General features: G+C 59.2%; 3 protein-coding genes across 11 annotated transcripts in view; 1 reads left to right on the top strand and 2 right to left on the bottom strand.

Annotated features, from left to right (window-relative positions):
* Positions 1–79: 79 nt before the first annotated feature.
* FASTK (Fas activated serine/threonine kinase) lies at positions 80–4,268 on the bottom strand. Of its 4 annotated transcripts, none has more exons than XM_079152401.1 (10): positions 4,090–4,268; positions 2,901–3,323; positions 2,273–2,452; positions 1,971–2,143; positions 1,324–1,537; positions 1,061–1,220; positions 760–851; positions 552–687; positions 367–481; positions 80–292 (listed from the first exon to the last, which is right to left on the bottom strand). In XM_079152401.1, exons 1-10 carry the CDS (start codon positions 4,169–4,171, stop codon positions 185–187), a joined length of 1,683 nt encoding a protein of 560 aa, XP_079008527.1. In that variant the 5' UTR covers positions 4,172–4,268; the 3' UTR covers positions 80–184. The 4 variants fall into 4 exon arrangements, with proteins under 4 accessions (XP_079008527.1, XP_079008528.1, XP_079008530.1 ...); XM_079152402.1 differs by having other exon boundaries at positions 2,004–2,143; positions 4,090–4,267; XM_079152404.1 differs by having other exon boundaries at positions 3,082–3,323; positions 4,090–4,248.
* Positions 4,269–4,514: 246 nt separating this feature from the next.
* Positions 4,515–13,189, bottom strand: part of TMUB1 (transmembrane and ubiquitin like domain containing 1) — a 106,441-nt gene continuing 97,766 nt past the window's right edge. The window contains exons 1-3 of one of the 3 annotated variants that reach the window (XM_079151620.1): positions 6,879–6,983; positions 5,596–6,008; positions 4,515–5,340 (exon numbers count right to left, since the gene is read on the bottom strand). In XM_079151620.1, coding sequence (XP_079007746.1) covers positions 4,989–5,340; positions 5,596–5,978 — 735 coding nt within the window. In that variant the 5' untranslated portion in view covers positions 5,979–6,008; positions 6,879–6,983 and the 3' untranslated portion in view covers positions 4,515–4,988. Of the gene's footprint in view, positions 5,341–5,595; positions 6,009–6,344; positions 6,688–6,878; positions 6,984–13,189 lie in introns of those variants that run through there. The other 2 variants (XM_079151621.1, XM_079151622.1) reach the window with 2 other exon arrangements.
* The window catches only part of AGAP3 (ArfGAP with GTPase domain, ankyrin repeat and PH domain 3), a 51,419-nt gene continuing 48,194 nt past the window's right edge, over positions 9,965–13,189 (top strand). Inside the window, exon 1 of one of the 4 annotated variants that reach the window (XM_079151067.1) lies at positions 9,965–10,536. In XM_079151067.1, the coding sequence (XP_079007193.1) occupies positions 10,206–10,536 (331 nt within the window). In that variant the 5' untranslated portion in view covers positions 9,965–10,205. The remainder of the gene's footprint in view (positions 10,537–13,189) is intronic. The other 3 variants (XM_079151063.1, XM_079151068.1, XM_079151069.1) reach the window with 3 other exon arrangements.

Raw genomic sequence — 13,189 nt, 5'->3', positions numbered from 1 at the left:
TGTCTGTGTGTCTGTCTAGTGGAGGTGGAAGGGATTGGGGTACCCAGCCCTGCTCCCTGTCACAGAAATGAGACTCACAATGGGGAAGGAAAGGGACTTTAATGAAAAATCAAAACATAGGGAGCCAAAGTGCAAATTGTCCACCCCCCATAGGGGGGCCATCCTGAGCCCCATGTGCACCCCCTCACCCCCCTTCAGGCCCCCAGCGGAGGCCTAAGGCCTGGAGCTTCTGCCTAAGGTAGCTCTTGAGCTGGGGCAGGCCTCTCTGTGACTCCAGTTCCTCGAAGGGCAGCTGTGGGGAGAGGATACTGGGTTACCTGCTTGGCGGGGATGAGGATGAGGATGGGGCAGGGTGGGGTCTCTCACCGGCAGGAGCTGGTAGCCCATTAGGCCCAGGTGCCGCTCCCTCAGGGCGCGGGAGCCCAGCAGCACCCTGCCATCGCGGCAGAAATGCCAGCGTTCACGCAGCATCAGCACCACCCTAGAGAGGAGTGGACATGGTTTAGGGGTGCTCTTGGCCAAGGGGCCAAGGTTCCCCCACCCTTTCTTACCTTTGGGCAGGGTCTGGGATCGTGGGATTAGAGGCAGCCTGGCCCTGTGGGCAGGACCTTGGTGGGTAAGGTAGGAAGGGGTCTTGGGTCCTCACAGGAAGCACAGCACCAGAGCTGCTGACACACAGCAGGAAGTCTAAAGGGAAGAGAGCAGGGGCCTTAGCCTAGCTCCCTCTTGGCTGCCTCCTCGCCCACTCTCAGAGCTCACCTGTGCAGTAGCCGGGAGGCACAGTCAAGTCCTGGCGGTATTTCTCCTCCCCCAGCAGCTGGCGTAACCCCTCAGCTACTATGTCCTTGTGACTGAGGGGAAAGGACACTGGTAGAAGACAGGCCCCAAGGTCTCATCCCAGTCTGTCGCCAAGACAAACCCCTTCACTGCCTCAGGGCCCATTTTTCCCCTCTAGGACTGCTAAGCACACTGGTACAGGTACAGGCTGTCCATGGTCCCTCTGGCTGTTCTGTGCCCTCTGGTTGTCCCTCCCCTTGCCCCACCCAGGCTGTCTGCCCACCTGTACTTGCAGCGGGCACGGTCGGTGATGAGTGGCTGCGGAAAGATGGGCACTTGCTGCCTTAGGGGGAGGCGGGGGCCCCGATATCCTGGGAGCTCCAGCTCCACAGCCGTGTCAAGCAGGGAGAGGTAGCGTCGCACAATCAGAGCGTGAGGGGTGCCTGTGGGGAGGTGGGGACTGGGGCACCCTGGGTAGACCAGTGATACCTGGGTGCTCCCCTGCCCTCTGGCTCTCAGGCCCCTCCAGCCATCCTTTCTGCATACCACTGATGTGGTTGATAAAACCCGGGGAGAAGACAAAGTGCAGGGCTCTGAAGGGCAGGCATCGTAACTGGCACAGTGACATCAAGATGTTGACTGTGGCCAGGGGTGCCACCCCTGCCTCCCGAGCCAGGATCCTCTCAAGACAGGGCATAAACTGCTGCTCCAGGGGCAGGTAGTTCAGCCGCCCAAAGGGCAGGACCAGCTTCTGTACCACCTGTGGAGAAGAGCAGCTTGTCAACTGGCAGGAAGTGCCACTTTGGGACTCATCTTGCAGGCTGAGGGTCAGGCAGGAATGGCCTAGCCTATAACCCTGTAATGTCACTGTCAAGACATAATGGCTCTCTACCCCAGCATTTACACAAGTTCAACAGTGTAAGTAGTATCTTTGAGCCAATGTGACAAGTAGAAGGGACATCCTGTGGGGCCTGGCCTGCAGACTTGGAAGAGCAGGCAGATGGAACTAGGGTGTGCTAAGAGTGCTTTGGGAAACTGCAGAGTTGTTATGGGGGCTGGACGAGCCAGAGCGCAGAGGTACACACTCCAGGGCATGGAGCAGAGCAACCTAGCTGGAGTGCTTCTGCCAGAGCAAGAGGTTAGTCAGGGTGGACAGGAGGCTGGCCTTGACCAGGTCACTGAGGATAACTCACAGAGGAGCATGGGAGGGTGGGAGGCAAGCCCACCTTGCTGCTGAGCTGGGCTTCCTGGACCACCAGGAAGTGGGCAATGGCTTCCAGAAGCTGGGGCTCCCGCAACCGATGCCGAGCAAGGTGCTGGGCCAGAAGCACCATCACATGAGGAGTCAGTTCCTCTGGCCTTGCCTCTGTGAAGAACAGCCCCTCACATCATGCTGGGCCCTGACCTCCGGCAGGCGAGACCGCCAGCCCAGACAACTTAGTCCCCCATCTCCTCCTCAGCCCCTGCCCTCCATTTGCCTTCCACCCTCCAGCACCTGCCAGGCTGCTGATCAGATGCTGCCTTGGATAGCGCAGGAAACGGGGGCAGCTCAGAGCAGCTTCTAGCCTTTGCCCACCATGGAGGACAGGATGCAGAGGGGGAGGTGGCTTTGGAGGGAGGCGGAACCGTCGCTCCTGCTCCAGGGCACACACCAGAGGCCCATCTGATGGAAAGCCTGAGAGGGAGAGGGGCAAAGGATGTCTTGATGAGAGAGCTGTGCTGTGATTTTCTAATCATGGGGTGAGTCCTGACCTCTCTCCTCTCCATTTCCTGAGCAGGAAGATATACTCAAGTTTATGTGAAAACACTGGAGAAATGCAAAGTTTCAGGTGGACACACATCAGAGCAGTCTGTGGGGAACGCCTTATACAAAGGTGGCAAAAAGGCCCTCAACTCCTGCCAAGAGCTGCAGTGGCTTCTGAGAACACTGTAGAAGGAAGGTGAGGTGGTATCCTGTGAAGCTGGAATGAAAGCTGTCCAACCTGTGATGTCTGTGGTGGATACAGGAGGGGCAGCAGCAAGTGTACCTGGGTATGTGCTACTCCTGGGCAAAAGCATAACCTGTGTACTGTTCTTTCCCTCTAACCTTCCCTAACACCCACACCCCCAGACGCCCTCCTCACCAAGTAAGACTGCAAGGTGCAGACACACGTGGATGGTATGAATGTCAAAGGAGGGGCAGTTTCGGATGATGAGCTGACTCAAGTCCTGCAGTGTGGCCTGCTCCACAGGAGGGGGCCGAGGCTGAGACCCCAAGAGCTGGCCCAGACGACGAAGTGCCACAGGGTAGTGGTGGGCGCGCACCTTGGTGGGGTTCTGGCCCAGCCAGCGCAGCAGCTCCCCAGGACTCTTCGCCTGTTCCAGAAGCCGCTGCAGTCCTTGCACATGGCCTGCACGGGGGCCTCCTCCAAGAGGCCGGTCCCCCCACTTGCTGGGCCCCAAACAGCAGGGCTGTACTGGCGGGATCAGCAGCAGGCCAGATAGCCGAGCAGGGGAGGCCTGAGCAGAGAGCAGGACTCGAAGCATGGAGTTGGGTGATGGAGACCCTGAAGGGTGGCCCAGAAAAGGGGGTGAGGTTTCCTCCAAAGGGGCAAAGGACTCAAGTCTTCTCCTTACCTCACTCCCCATCCAGAGGGGCCTGGGGTCAGAGCAACCCTCTGTGACTGCTCTGGTCCTGTTCTCCACCCTGCCCTCTCTCCCTTTTCATTCCTTGAAACAGCAATCCTAATCCTTCAGTGTGCTCAGCGCAGCGCAATTCACAAAGCAATTCCACATGCACTATCTCCTCTGATGCTCCGTACAGGCCGATGAGGAGTCGCAGGGCTGGCATTACCTCATTTCACAGGTGGAGAAACCAAGGGCCAGAGCGACGAAGAGGTTAAGTTAAGCCCGAGGTCATTCACGGGTTAGTGGTCGCGCCCAGCCTGGAGCCCGGACGGCCCGGCGATGCGTCCTCCCGACCACCTCCCCCTCCCGCAGGAGGCGGCGGCGGCGGCACGGAGGGCGGAACGCGGACTCCGCAGCAGGACGGTGCTGGGTCCCATGCTGGGCGCTCCCACTTACCAGCTGCGTGACCTTGGACAAGCGGCTTCGCCTCTGCCTAAGTCTCCTCACCCATGAAAAGAGAACACAGCGCCCCAAGTCGCAGGGTGCGCGCGGGGAAGAGTGCGCAGCTTTGCGAAGGCGAGGAGTCCGCGATGCGGGGGGCCCACACACCCGCCCCGGCCCGGGGACGTCAGAAGACCGTGGCCACCGCCGCTAACGCCAGCTCCCGCCGCCCTCCCGCGGCCCACCCCGCAGGCGCCACCCTACATGACTCCCCGGGCCCCGCGCAGGTCGCTCCCTCAGTCGGTCTCGGGGCCCGGGAGCCGGGCTCCCCCCGCGGCCTCCTCATCGGCGGCCCACCGAGTCCGCCATCTTCCCAGCAGCCCCAGAACCGCAGCCGGCACGCCAATCCCGGCGCAGCGCTCGGCCAGCGGAGACGTGGCTCCCGGCAGGCGCTGCGAGCTGCGGCGCCGCGGGACCGCCCCCCGCTTCCGGGAAGTGCGCGCGCTGGGCGGGGCCACAGCCGGAGGGGCGGGGCTGCAGAGCCGAAAGCTGAAGCAGGCGCATCCGAACAGGGAAAAGGGTCTGTTACCGGCCGAGCAGGTTGCACAGGGCTCCGGGCCGGTGCCCGTCCTTCTCTCCTTTTCTCCCGGGGCAAGGCCTCCCCGCCCTTCCCCCGAGCGCCACACAGACACACACCAGAGTGAAAACTTCACAGCTGTTTTAATCTCCACGTTCCAGAGAATGCCTCTGCCCCTCCCAGCTCCCTGTCACCAGCCTCCCACGGTCCGAAGTTCCCCAAATCAGTCTACGGAGCTCCTGGGACTAGAGATGGCTGGGTCCTCAGGCAGAGCACTAAGACGGGCCCAGGGGGGTGGCCCGGCTTTGTCCGGGGCCAAGGCAACGACAGCAGGTGCCTGACCCTGAAGAGCCAACTGTCAGTGAGGGCTGAGGGCCAGCAGCCCCAGAAAGTGGTCCAGAGCCATGGAGATCACAGGGACGGGCCTCTGCCAGTTCCCGGAGTCCCCTGCGGCGCAGGGCTGGGCTCCAGGGAAGCGGGAAGAGGCAGGCTGGAGAAGCTGGCCTGGGCAGACAGCAGCTCTCACCACGCCGTGGGGAGTGAGGTCCAGAAGGGTTGGCTACACCACCAAGAGCCCGCGGAGGCACTATGGGCGGTACATGGCAAAGGCCAGAAGACTGAGGAGCAGGGTGAAGCCGGCTAGGCCCAGGGTGGCGGTCAGGGGAAAGAAGGGCCGGTACTGGATCTGGCAGTACCAGAGCAGGAGCAGCAGCAGCAGCAGCAGGGGCAGCAGCAGGCTGCCGATTTCCAGCCCGGAGGGGCCTGGCTCTGACCCCGGTGGGCAGGGGGGATGTGGGGAACCGACCCTCGTTGACACATGGCAGTGCAGAACGCAGTTGGGAGGGAGGTGAAGGCTGCCCAGTGTCTGGCTGTCGTCTCCTAGCAGCTGGCCTTGGTAGATGAGTCGCACCTGGTGTTCCCGGCCGGGAAACTGGGTCCTGAGGAGAGAGGGACCTGGGTAAGAGAGCAGGCCTCTGGCAATCCTAGTCCTTTGCCCAGAGCAAGGCGCCCATTCCTCACCCTTGCCCTCCACACACCACGCAGGCAGTGGCCTCTGGGGGGCAGTCTGTTGCAGGGGAACAAGCACAGTGCACACTTTGGGGAGCTTCATTCCCTCAAACTGAAAATGAGGGAGGCCCAGTCTATCTCACCCCATTCTTTAGCATTCTGTTCCTCTCCTTTTCCCTGCTTACCTTTTCAAGGAACCAATGGTGTCATGAGGCCAGGCTCTGGCCACCTGTTCCGAATCATTGAGGAATTTCAGCCGTAGCACTAGGGGCTCCTGTGGGGAATCTGGGGGTGGTGGTGTTGCGGTGACTCCAGGCTCTGGCTGTGCAGCTTGACTTCTGTGTCTCAAGCTGGGAGTCTCGGCCCCTGGAGCCTCTCCTCTGATGCTGTCAGTGGCTGCCATGGCTTCGCTGGGTTGTGCTGGCACTGGAGTCCCTGGTGGTTGGGGCAGGGGATCGGAGCCCTCGGCGGTGTGTGTTGAGACCCAGGCAAGGGCCAGCACCAGAAGGCAGGCAAGCACCGCAAAAAGGACGGTCACCTCATCACCCACCCCTTCAATCAAGGCCATGGCACCTGCCTTGCCTGCCGAGCTACCGAGCTGGAGAGGGCACAAAGAACAGGTGAGGGGCTGGCTCTCTGGCCAGGAGCCCTCCCAACTTCAACAGGCTCTGACCTTACCCTGCCACAATTCTCCCACAGTCCTGATTCCTGATTCCTCTGTTCCCCTAACCACGCTGGTACAGACTGCTTTGTATCCCAGTCACCCCAAATTTGCCATGTCTTCCCATCACCAAGTTCCATGTCCTAACTTTGTAACCTGAATTCTAGATCTTCTAGCTCAATTCATGGAAACACAATCTCCAGGAAGGTCCTTGACCTTCTAAAAAGCCAGTCCCCTAAACTTAACCCCCACCAACTTCACCCCAAAGCTTACCTAATCTTTTGTCCATTTCATCTCAAAGTTTACTCCTTCGCCTATTTCACCCCAAAGTTCATCTAATGCTCTGTAACTAAGTTCTCCCAGGGGCTGAAAAAGGGTCTTCAAGCCCACCTCACCCCACCCCCGCACCTCGCGCCTTACCATATACCCAAACCCCACCCGCGGCACGGGACTCCTTCCCAAAGCTTCCCCCACACCAAACGTCAAACTCCGCCCTTGGGCAATCTGGAGTCTCCGCGCGCTACCACCCACCCAGCTGGTCCCCTCCTGGTCCACCCAAGCCCCACCCCGCGGCAGCCCGATTCCGCGCCCCCGCGGGAAGCCTCTCCAAACCCAGAGGCCGCCAGACCCCAGATCCTGTCCGGGAACCCAAGACTGCGCCCTCCCCACCCCCACCTCTCCATCACCCCTCCCATCTTCCCGCCCCCCGAGCCGCAGGAGGGCACGGCCGGTCCCGGGGCGGGGCGAGGGCGGCCCGGTCCGGACCTGGGGCGGCGGGGTGGGCGCGGCCAAGGCGCGAGGACTCACCGCCCGGCTCCACCAGCTCCATCGCGGCCCCTCGGGCACTTCCGGGCGGGAGGCGCCGAGGTCGCAGACACCTGAGGCACCGCTCCTTCCCCGCCGCCGCGGCCCCGAGCATTGTGGGATTTGTAGTCCGTGCTGGCAGTGCCCGCCTTCCGCCCTGCGGACCCACGTGCGGGGCTCGGTCCGCTGTCCAGGGTGTCCGCAGATCGCCGAGGGCTACGGGGGGCGGCTCTGGTAATTGTGCTATCCCGCAGAGCTTTTGACCGCAGCAGGATCCGCCCCCTCCGCCGCCAGCAGCCAGGGCATCTGTCACTCCAGACACCAACGTCAGCTGGAGCACGTCAAAGCATCCTTGCTAGTGATGCAGTGATCAAAGCGCTGGAGAGCTCAGTGGCCACTACCCCAGCTTCCCCTTATGTCAGGGTGGACGACGGGAGGCAACTTGGGCTTCCAGATTGACGCTGCAGCCCAGAGCTTTGTAGGCGTGGGCTGTCCCATCGGTCAGCTGAGGATACCCTTTCCCAGGACTGGTTCCTTCTCCCTTCTGCATCTTACCTCCGCAGAACTGTGAAAGAGGAGTGGACTTTTTTTTTTTTTTTTTAATATTTTAGATGTTGATGGACCTTTATTTTATTCATTTATTTTTATGTGGTGCTGAGACTCAAACCCAGTGCCTCACACATGCCAGGCAAGTGCTCCACCACTGAGCCACAGCCCTACCCCCAAGAAGAGTGGACTTTTGAGCACAAGACCTGATCTCTTACTCTGTGCCCATCAGCAACTCAATCTCGGGTGTATTATTAAATCTTTTTATACATGTTTCTTCATTTCTAATATATATCTCATAAGTTAATTGAAAGGAAGAAATTCGGTATTTTATTAAACAAATGTGAAAACTATTTAAGATTTGTACACAGGTAGCTATTTGCAGTAGGATTTCCCTCTTTACTCTGGGCTCCCATAGCGACAGAAATCTTCAATCTTGGATTTTACAGGCCAGTCTTTGTGGGGGTGGACAGGTGCTGAGGATCTAACCCAGGGCCTGGTGCATGCTAGGCAAGTGCTGTACCATTGAACTACACTCCCAGCCCTACAGAATAGTCTTGATTCAAAGTAATCTACCCTAGTCTTCCCAATAGCTTATGCCTACTTGTGGAAGCAAGTGTCCCAAATGTTGCTTTGGGTAATGTCAGTTTAGATTTATAAAGTACAGAACTAATGCCAGTGGAGTATGCCTGTAATCCCAACAACTCTGGAGGCTGAGGCAGAAGGATCACAAGTTGAAGTCCAGACTTGGCAACTTAGTGAGGTCCTGAACAACTTAGCGAGATCATCTCAAAATGCAAAAATAAATATATAAATAAAAGGGGTGGGACTGTAGCTGAATGGTAAAGCTCTGGATTCAATCTCCAGTTTAAAAAAAATCAGAATTAACTTATCTCCCTCACATTCCTTCATTTATGCTACAAACATTCATTAAATATATAATACTATCTGCCAGGCATTGTGCAAGATGCTAGGAACCCAATCTTTTATCAGACCTCTCCCTGCCCTTATGTGGCTCTTGTACTAATGGAGGAGACAGGCTTGTGGACAACCCACTAGTGCTAAGACAAGTATGTGCTGGTGGCTAGGGCAACATATTGGAGGAGCCCTTTCCCCTTAGCATCTCTCAGAGAAAGTATACTTGGTGCAGCTCCTTGATGTCAATTCTAATTAACCATCTAATTAGAGATGTTGTGTTGCTTTTAGTATTGCAAAGCAGCAGAATTAGGTTTTCTGTTGAACCAATATATTTTGCAGATGAAGTTCAGAGAGAGTACAAGACATCCTTAAGATCATATAGACAAACCTACATCCCTCAGGAGCTTGGGAGGTACCTAGTTTTCACCTGGTCCTTTCGAAATAAAATTTAGGAATGGTCACTAGGTTGGTTGGTACTGGAGCAGAGTTTTATAGGTAGCTGAATGGCAGACAACTTTATGCTAGGAAAAGATCCTGCTTGACCTCGGAAAACATGTGCAGTGTTACTCAAAAGATCCTTTGGCGTATTCCTGGCAGATTTATTGGCTGGACTTGGGGGGGGGGTGTGTGTGTGTGTGTGTGTGTGTGATGGCAGAACTGTAGTTAGCTTTAGCAAGAAGAATGCTGAGAAACTAGGACAATTGGGACATTGAAAGGAGCTCCCTAGCCCCAGGAGGGGAATGGCAGGATGGACAAGGTGGTGAGAACAAGGACAATTTTAAGAACCATGTGGGCTCTGATGAGTCTCTTGAATGGGACTGATGGGGGAAGAAGGCACAATTGATTCCTCTCTCTTCTTCCTCTGTGCGCCTCGGGCAGCATTCAGCGAACCCTGCCAAGTCTGGCAGGGAGGATCTTTTAGAAGAAGCCGGTCACAAAAAGAGTGAAGATACTGTTCATCACTGTCATTTCCACCGAATCTGTGATGAAGCTCTCCGTGAGAACTGGAATAGCGGCCGGGAACCGGGACCACCCCGGAGCTGCAGCCAGCAGAAGAGACGCGGGCGGGGCGCCAGGGAGAAAACCCGGCGGCGGAGTGGTCTCCAGGGCTGACCTCAGGGCCTGGGGAGCGCCTAGGCCGTCCTGAAGGCAGGACGTTGAAAGAGAGGCGCACTTGAGCCTGGGCGGGTTTCGGTGCGAATCAGTCGCGTTTATCAGTTCCCTCAGGCGCAGGGCACTGCTTGGGCATTGCCCAGAGATCCGACACCCGCCCAGACCGGCGCAAGGAGGCGAAAGCGGCAGCCGGCCCAGGAAGGGGCCAGGACAGCTGCGCCGCGGGACGGGTGGCCCCTGAGGCGGTGTGGGTGGGGGCTGGCGCGGGGCGGAAGGGCCGAGGCCGAGTGGGCGGGGCCGGGCGCCGGGGCCGGAGCGCGCAGCTCGGGGGTGGAGGCTGCAACGCCCGCGAGCGAGCGAGGGGCGGGGGCGCAGGGCCCGCGCGCAGGAGGGCGGAGGCGGGGGTAGCGGGGAGGGGGGCTCGGGTTGCGTGTGCCGGAGCCGGCGGGGGCGGCGGTGCGTGCGCATGACGCGGGGGGAGGGCCCGGCCGCGCGCTCCCGGTCCCGTTGTTGTTGCCGCTGGAGGCTGCTCCGAGGCAGCGGGATCGCGGCGCCGGGAAGCGCCCGGCGGCGGCCACAGCGTGTGCGGCGGTGCCTCCTGGCCTCGGCCCCCGGTCCCCGGCCCCATGCACTAGCCCCGCGCCGCCCGCTCCGTAGTCCCGGCCCGGCCAGCCCCGCGCGCCCGCTAGCCGCCGCCGCCGCGCCGCTCCGGGCCCCGGTCGGGCCCGCCTCGGGCCCCGCGGCTCCGGAGCCATGAACTTCCAGGCGGGCGGGGGGCAGAGCCCTCAGCAGCAGCAGAGCTTGGCGGCTCCGGGGGCCGGCGGCGGCGGCGGCGGCGGCGGCGCGGGGGGCGGCGGGCAGTTCGGCGGCGCGGGGCCCGGGGCCGGGGGCGGCGGCCCCTCGCAGCAGCTGGCCGGCGGGCCTCCCCAGCAGTTCGCGCTCTCCAACTCCGCGGCCATCCGGGCCGAGATCCAGCGCTTCGAGTCCGTACATCCTAACATCTACGCCATCTACGATCTGATCGAGCGCATCGAGGATTTGGCGCTGCAGAACCAGATCCGGGAGCACGTCATCTCCATCGAGGGTGAGCGGAGCCGGGGGCTGCGGGAGCCGGTGTGTGCTGGCCCCTCCATCCCCGGCCGGGGGCTCCCCCGGTCCAGATCCGCCGAGCTTTCACTGTCAGGGGTCCTTGCGCGCCCGTGGTCTGGGCCACGCGGTTTGCTGATCGGCGCTGCAGAGCCCGGGTCCAGGCTTTGGCATATCTCGTCCAGGAGCACTTTGGGGTTGGGGGTCGGTACCGAGCCAGGGGACACGTTTTCCGTTCATTGTGCTCCAGGGTGCGGAGCGTGGTGTCGCCCGAGGGACGGACGGGTGCGCTCGGAGTTGCGGGGTGGGGAGTGGGGGCTGGGCCCAGATCTGGTCAGGCATGGCCAGCGAGGGTGAACGCGACGGATGGCCCCCGCGGGCTGAGAGGTGGGGCCGAGACTCAAGAGGCTTCTTAGCTGCTTCCCGAGCCCCTCTCCGCGGTGGGGCGGGGGTTCGGAGCCTCTCCTTAGTGGATGGCAGCCTTCCCAGGCCCAGCGCCTGCTGGCCTCAAAGGGTGGTGCTCACCGAGGCTCCCTCTCCCGACTCACATCCCCAACGCCGCCGCGGCCTGGCGGGCGCAGGCCGGGCCTGGCGTGGGGCTGAAGCGCTGAGACCGCGTGGGAGGCATCGGCTAGTCCCTCGGCGCCTTGGTCGGGTCCCTCACGCGCTGGACAAGCGCGCCTGCTCACTCCGAAGGCTTGCGCGAGGCTGGCAGGCGCTTACTGACCTCCAGGGACGCAGCGCCTGGCGTCAGGGACCGGAAACCCCAGGCTACTGCGCTGCCCAACTCTCCTTTCTGTGGGCTCTTGGTCCTTGAACCTGTGACCGCTGAGGGGCGCAGTAAGCGGGGGTTGGCTGCTGGTAGATGTCCCACTGCCTCTTACGTAGTGGGAGCCTGCTGTACCTGCAGGCACCCCAGTGGCATGGTGACCTTCCAGCAAGCTTGGGCAGATGGGCCTCACCCGTAGCCATCTGCTTCCTCCTCTCTCTGTTTGAAGGGAGACACCCACCAGCAGGTGGTGGGTCCGGCCTTAGTGGTAATGCAGGGTGAGCCAAGGCCAGTTGCTGATGACATGGAATGAGCAGGGGTCTGTCCACTACTTGGTTCTTTCAGTTAGGGTTGCATTCCTATCTTTATCCCCTGTGTGAAGCTCCTGGGGCTCCTGCACTTGAACACCCCCTTTCTGTTTTTTAGCCTCCCTGTAGCTGGGGAAGGAATATTGGGTTTCTTGGGAGTAGAAGGCCCCATTTAGAGCTCGAGTCCTGCCCTTTTATTGTAACATTCCAATCTGACTTCCTTCTGTCCTTTTCCCAACCTGCTCTCATCTCCTCCCTCTCAAGGCTGAGTTCACTGTGAACTAATTAGGTGACCAAAAAAACCTCATTAACATGGATCTGAGTAAATGGCCTGAATCATCACTGTGGCTGGGGACCAGGAGATGGAATTTGTGTGAGCCCAGGGCCCCAAACAGAGGAGATGTACATTTTTTTTCCCTAGATCTGAAAGTGGTGGGCAGGATAGAACCTTCCCTGAGCTTCAGTGTCCCCTGGAGGAAGTATGAAGTTCTTGATTAACTCCAAGATGAACTCCCCAGCCCTTTGTGGGGGAGGTGAAGAGAATGGGGGAGACTCTTCTATGCTGTGGAGGCCATGATCCTGGGATACACTTGGGTTTTTTATTTTAAATTCATAACAGGCAGAATTTCCCCTCCCTCTTGACCAACTTCTGCATTGTGGTTTGGAAATACCCCACTGTTCCATCTGCTTAGCCTGGAAGCTTGGTATTGCCATCATGAAATCCTGGGACCTGATGTCTCACTGTCACCAGACCAGTCCAGTTGCTCCCCACCCATCTGTTCTCAGCTCCCTGCCTTCCTTTCCCTACCCCTACTGTCCTGCTCTCTGCGGAGGCCTCCTGGCTCCTTCCTCCTTCTCCTTCCCAGACTCTCTCCTGGAATCTGTCTTGTTACCCCCACCCCTTCTGGCTTTCTCACTTCTGTCGCCCCAGCTTTTCTGCTGTAGGCAGGCTTCAAAAAAACCCAGACTCCTTCCATTTCGGCCCTGTATGTTTCCTGCTGTAGAACGCTCCATCTGCCAAACCATATTGCTTCTGTCCTGCAAGGCAGTGTCCCCACCTTCCATAGCAAAGGGAAAGAGTGGCTTCTTGGGTGTGTCAGTCAGGACAGAGCCCCCTGTGGGCTGAGCAGACCTGGGCCTTTACAAAAACAGAGCCTCCCAGGAGCCTGTGCTTCCAAGGGGATGAACCTCTTTGTGGAAAGAGCCAACATTTCAGAGTCCAAGAAATCCTCTTTTTGTTTCAGCCAGTGCTTTGGTGGAGGGATTATTTGTCCCAGATCTGAAGGTGACAGAACCATTTGGCACTAAGGAAGCTCCATGAGCATCTGATCTTCTGGCCTGTCTCTGCTTCTTGCAGTCACTCCTGGTCTTGTGTCCAGGGCAGGAGGAAGTAGGAGACTGTTAGGTTTTCCTGTGTTTCAGGGCAGGATTTGGGGGAGGGGGCAGATCATTTTTGGAAGTTCTTTTCCCACTAAAGGCTAAGGCAAGAGAAAACTTGCCCATCACTTGGGCTCAGAAAAAAAACGAAAACAAAAACAAGTGTCACCCTGAACCCGCATGGGGCCTGGAAGGTA

This window comes from Sciurus vulgaris, assembly GCF_902686455.1.
Source record: "Sciurus vulgaris genome assembly, chromosome: 8".
NCBI lineage: Eukaryota > Metazoa > Chordata > Mammalia > Rodentia > Sciuridae > Sciurus > Sciurus vulgaris.
Note: the sequence above shows the minus strand (reverse complement) of the source record. Positions and strands in the feature narration are given on the sequence as shown.

Bases quoted from the DNA above. Each gene is read 5' to 3' on its own strand.
- FASTK (XM_079152401.1), bottom strand. From the start codon at position 4,171: ATGAGGAGGCCGCGGGGGGAGCCCGGCTCCCGGGCCCCGAGACCGACT. The intron at 1,221-1,323 runs GTATGCAGAAAG...ACCTCCCCACAG, and splicing joins TTTTATCAACCACATCAGTG to GCACCCCTCACGCTCTGATT. The intron at 482-551 runs GTAAGAAAGGGT...ACTCCTCTCTAG, and splicing joins ATCCCAGACCCTGCCCAAAG to GGTGGTGCTGATGCTGCGTG.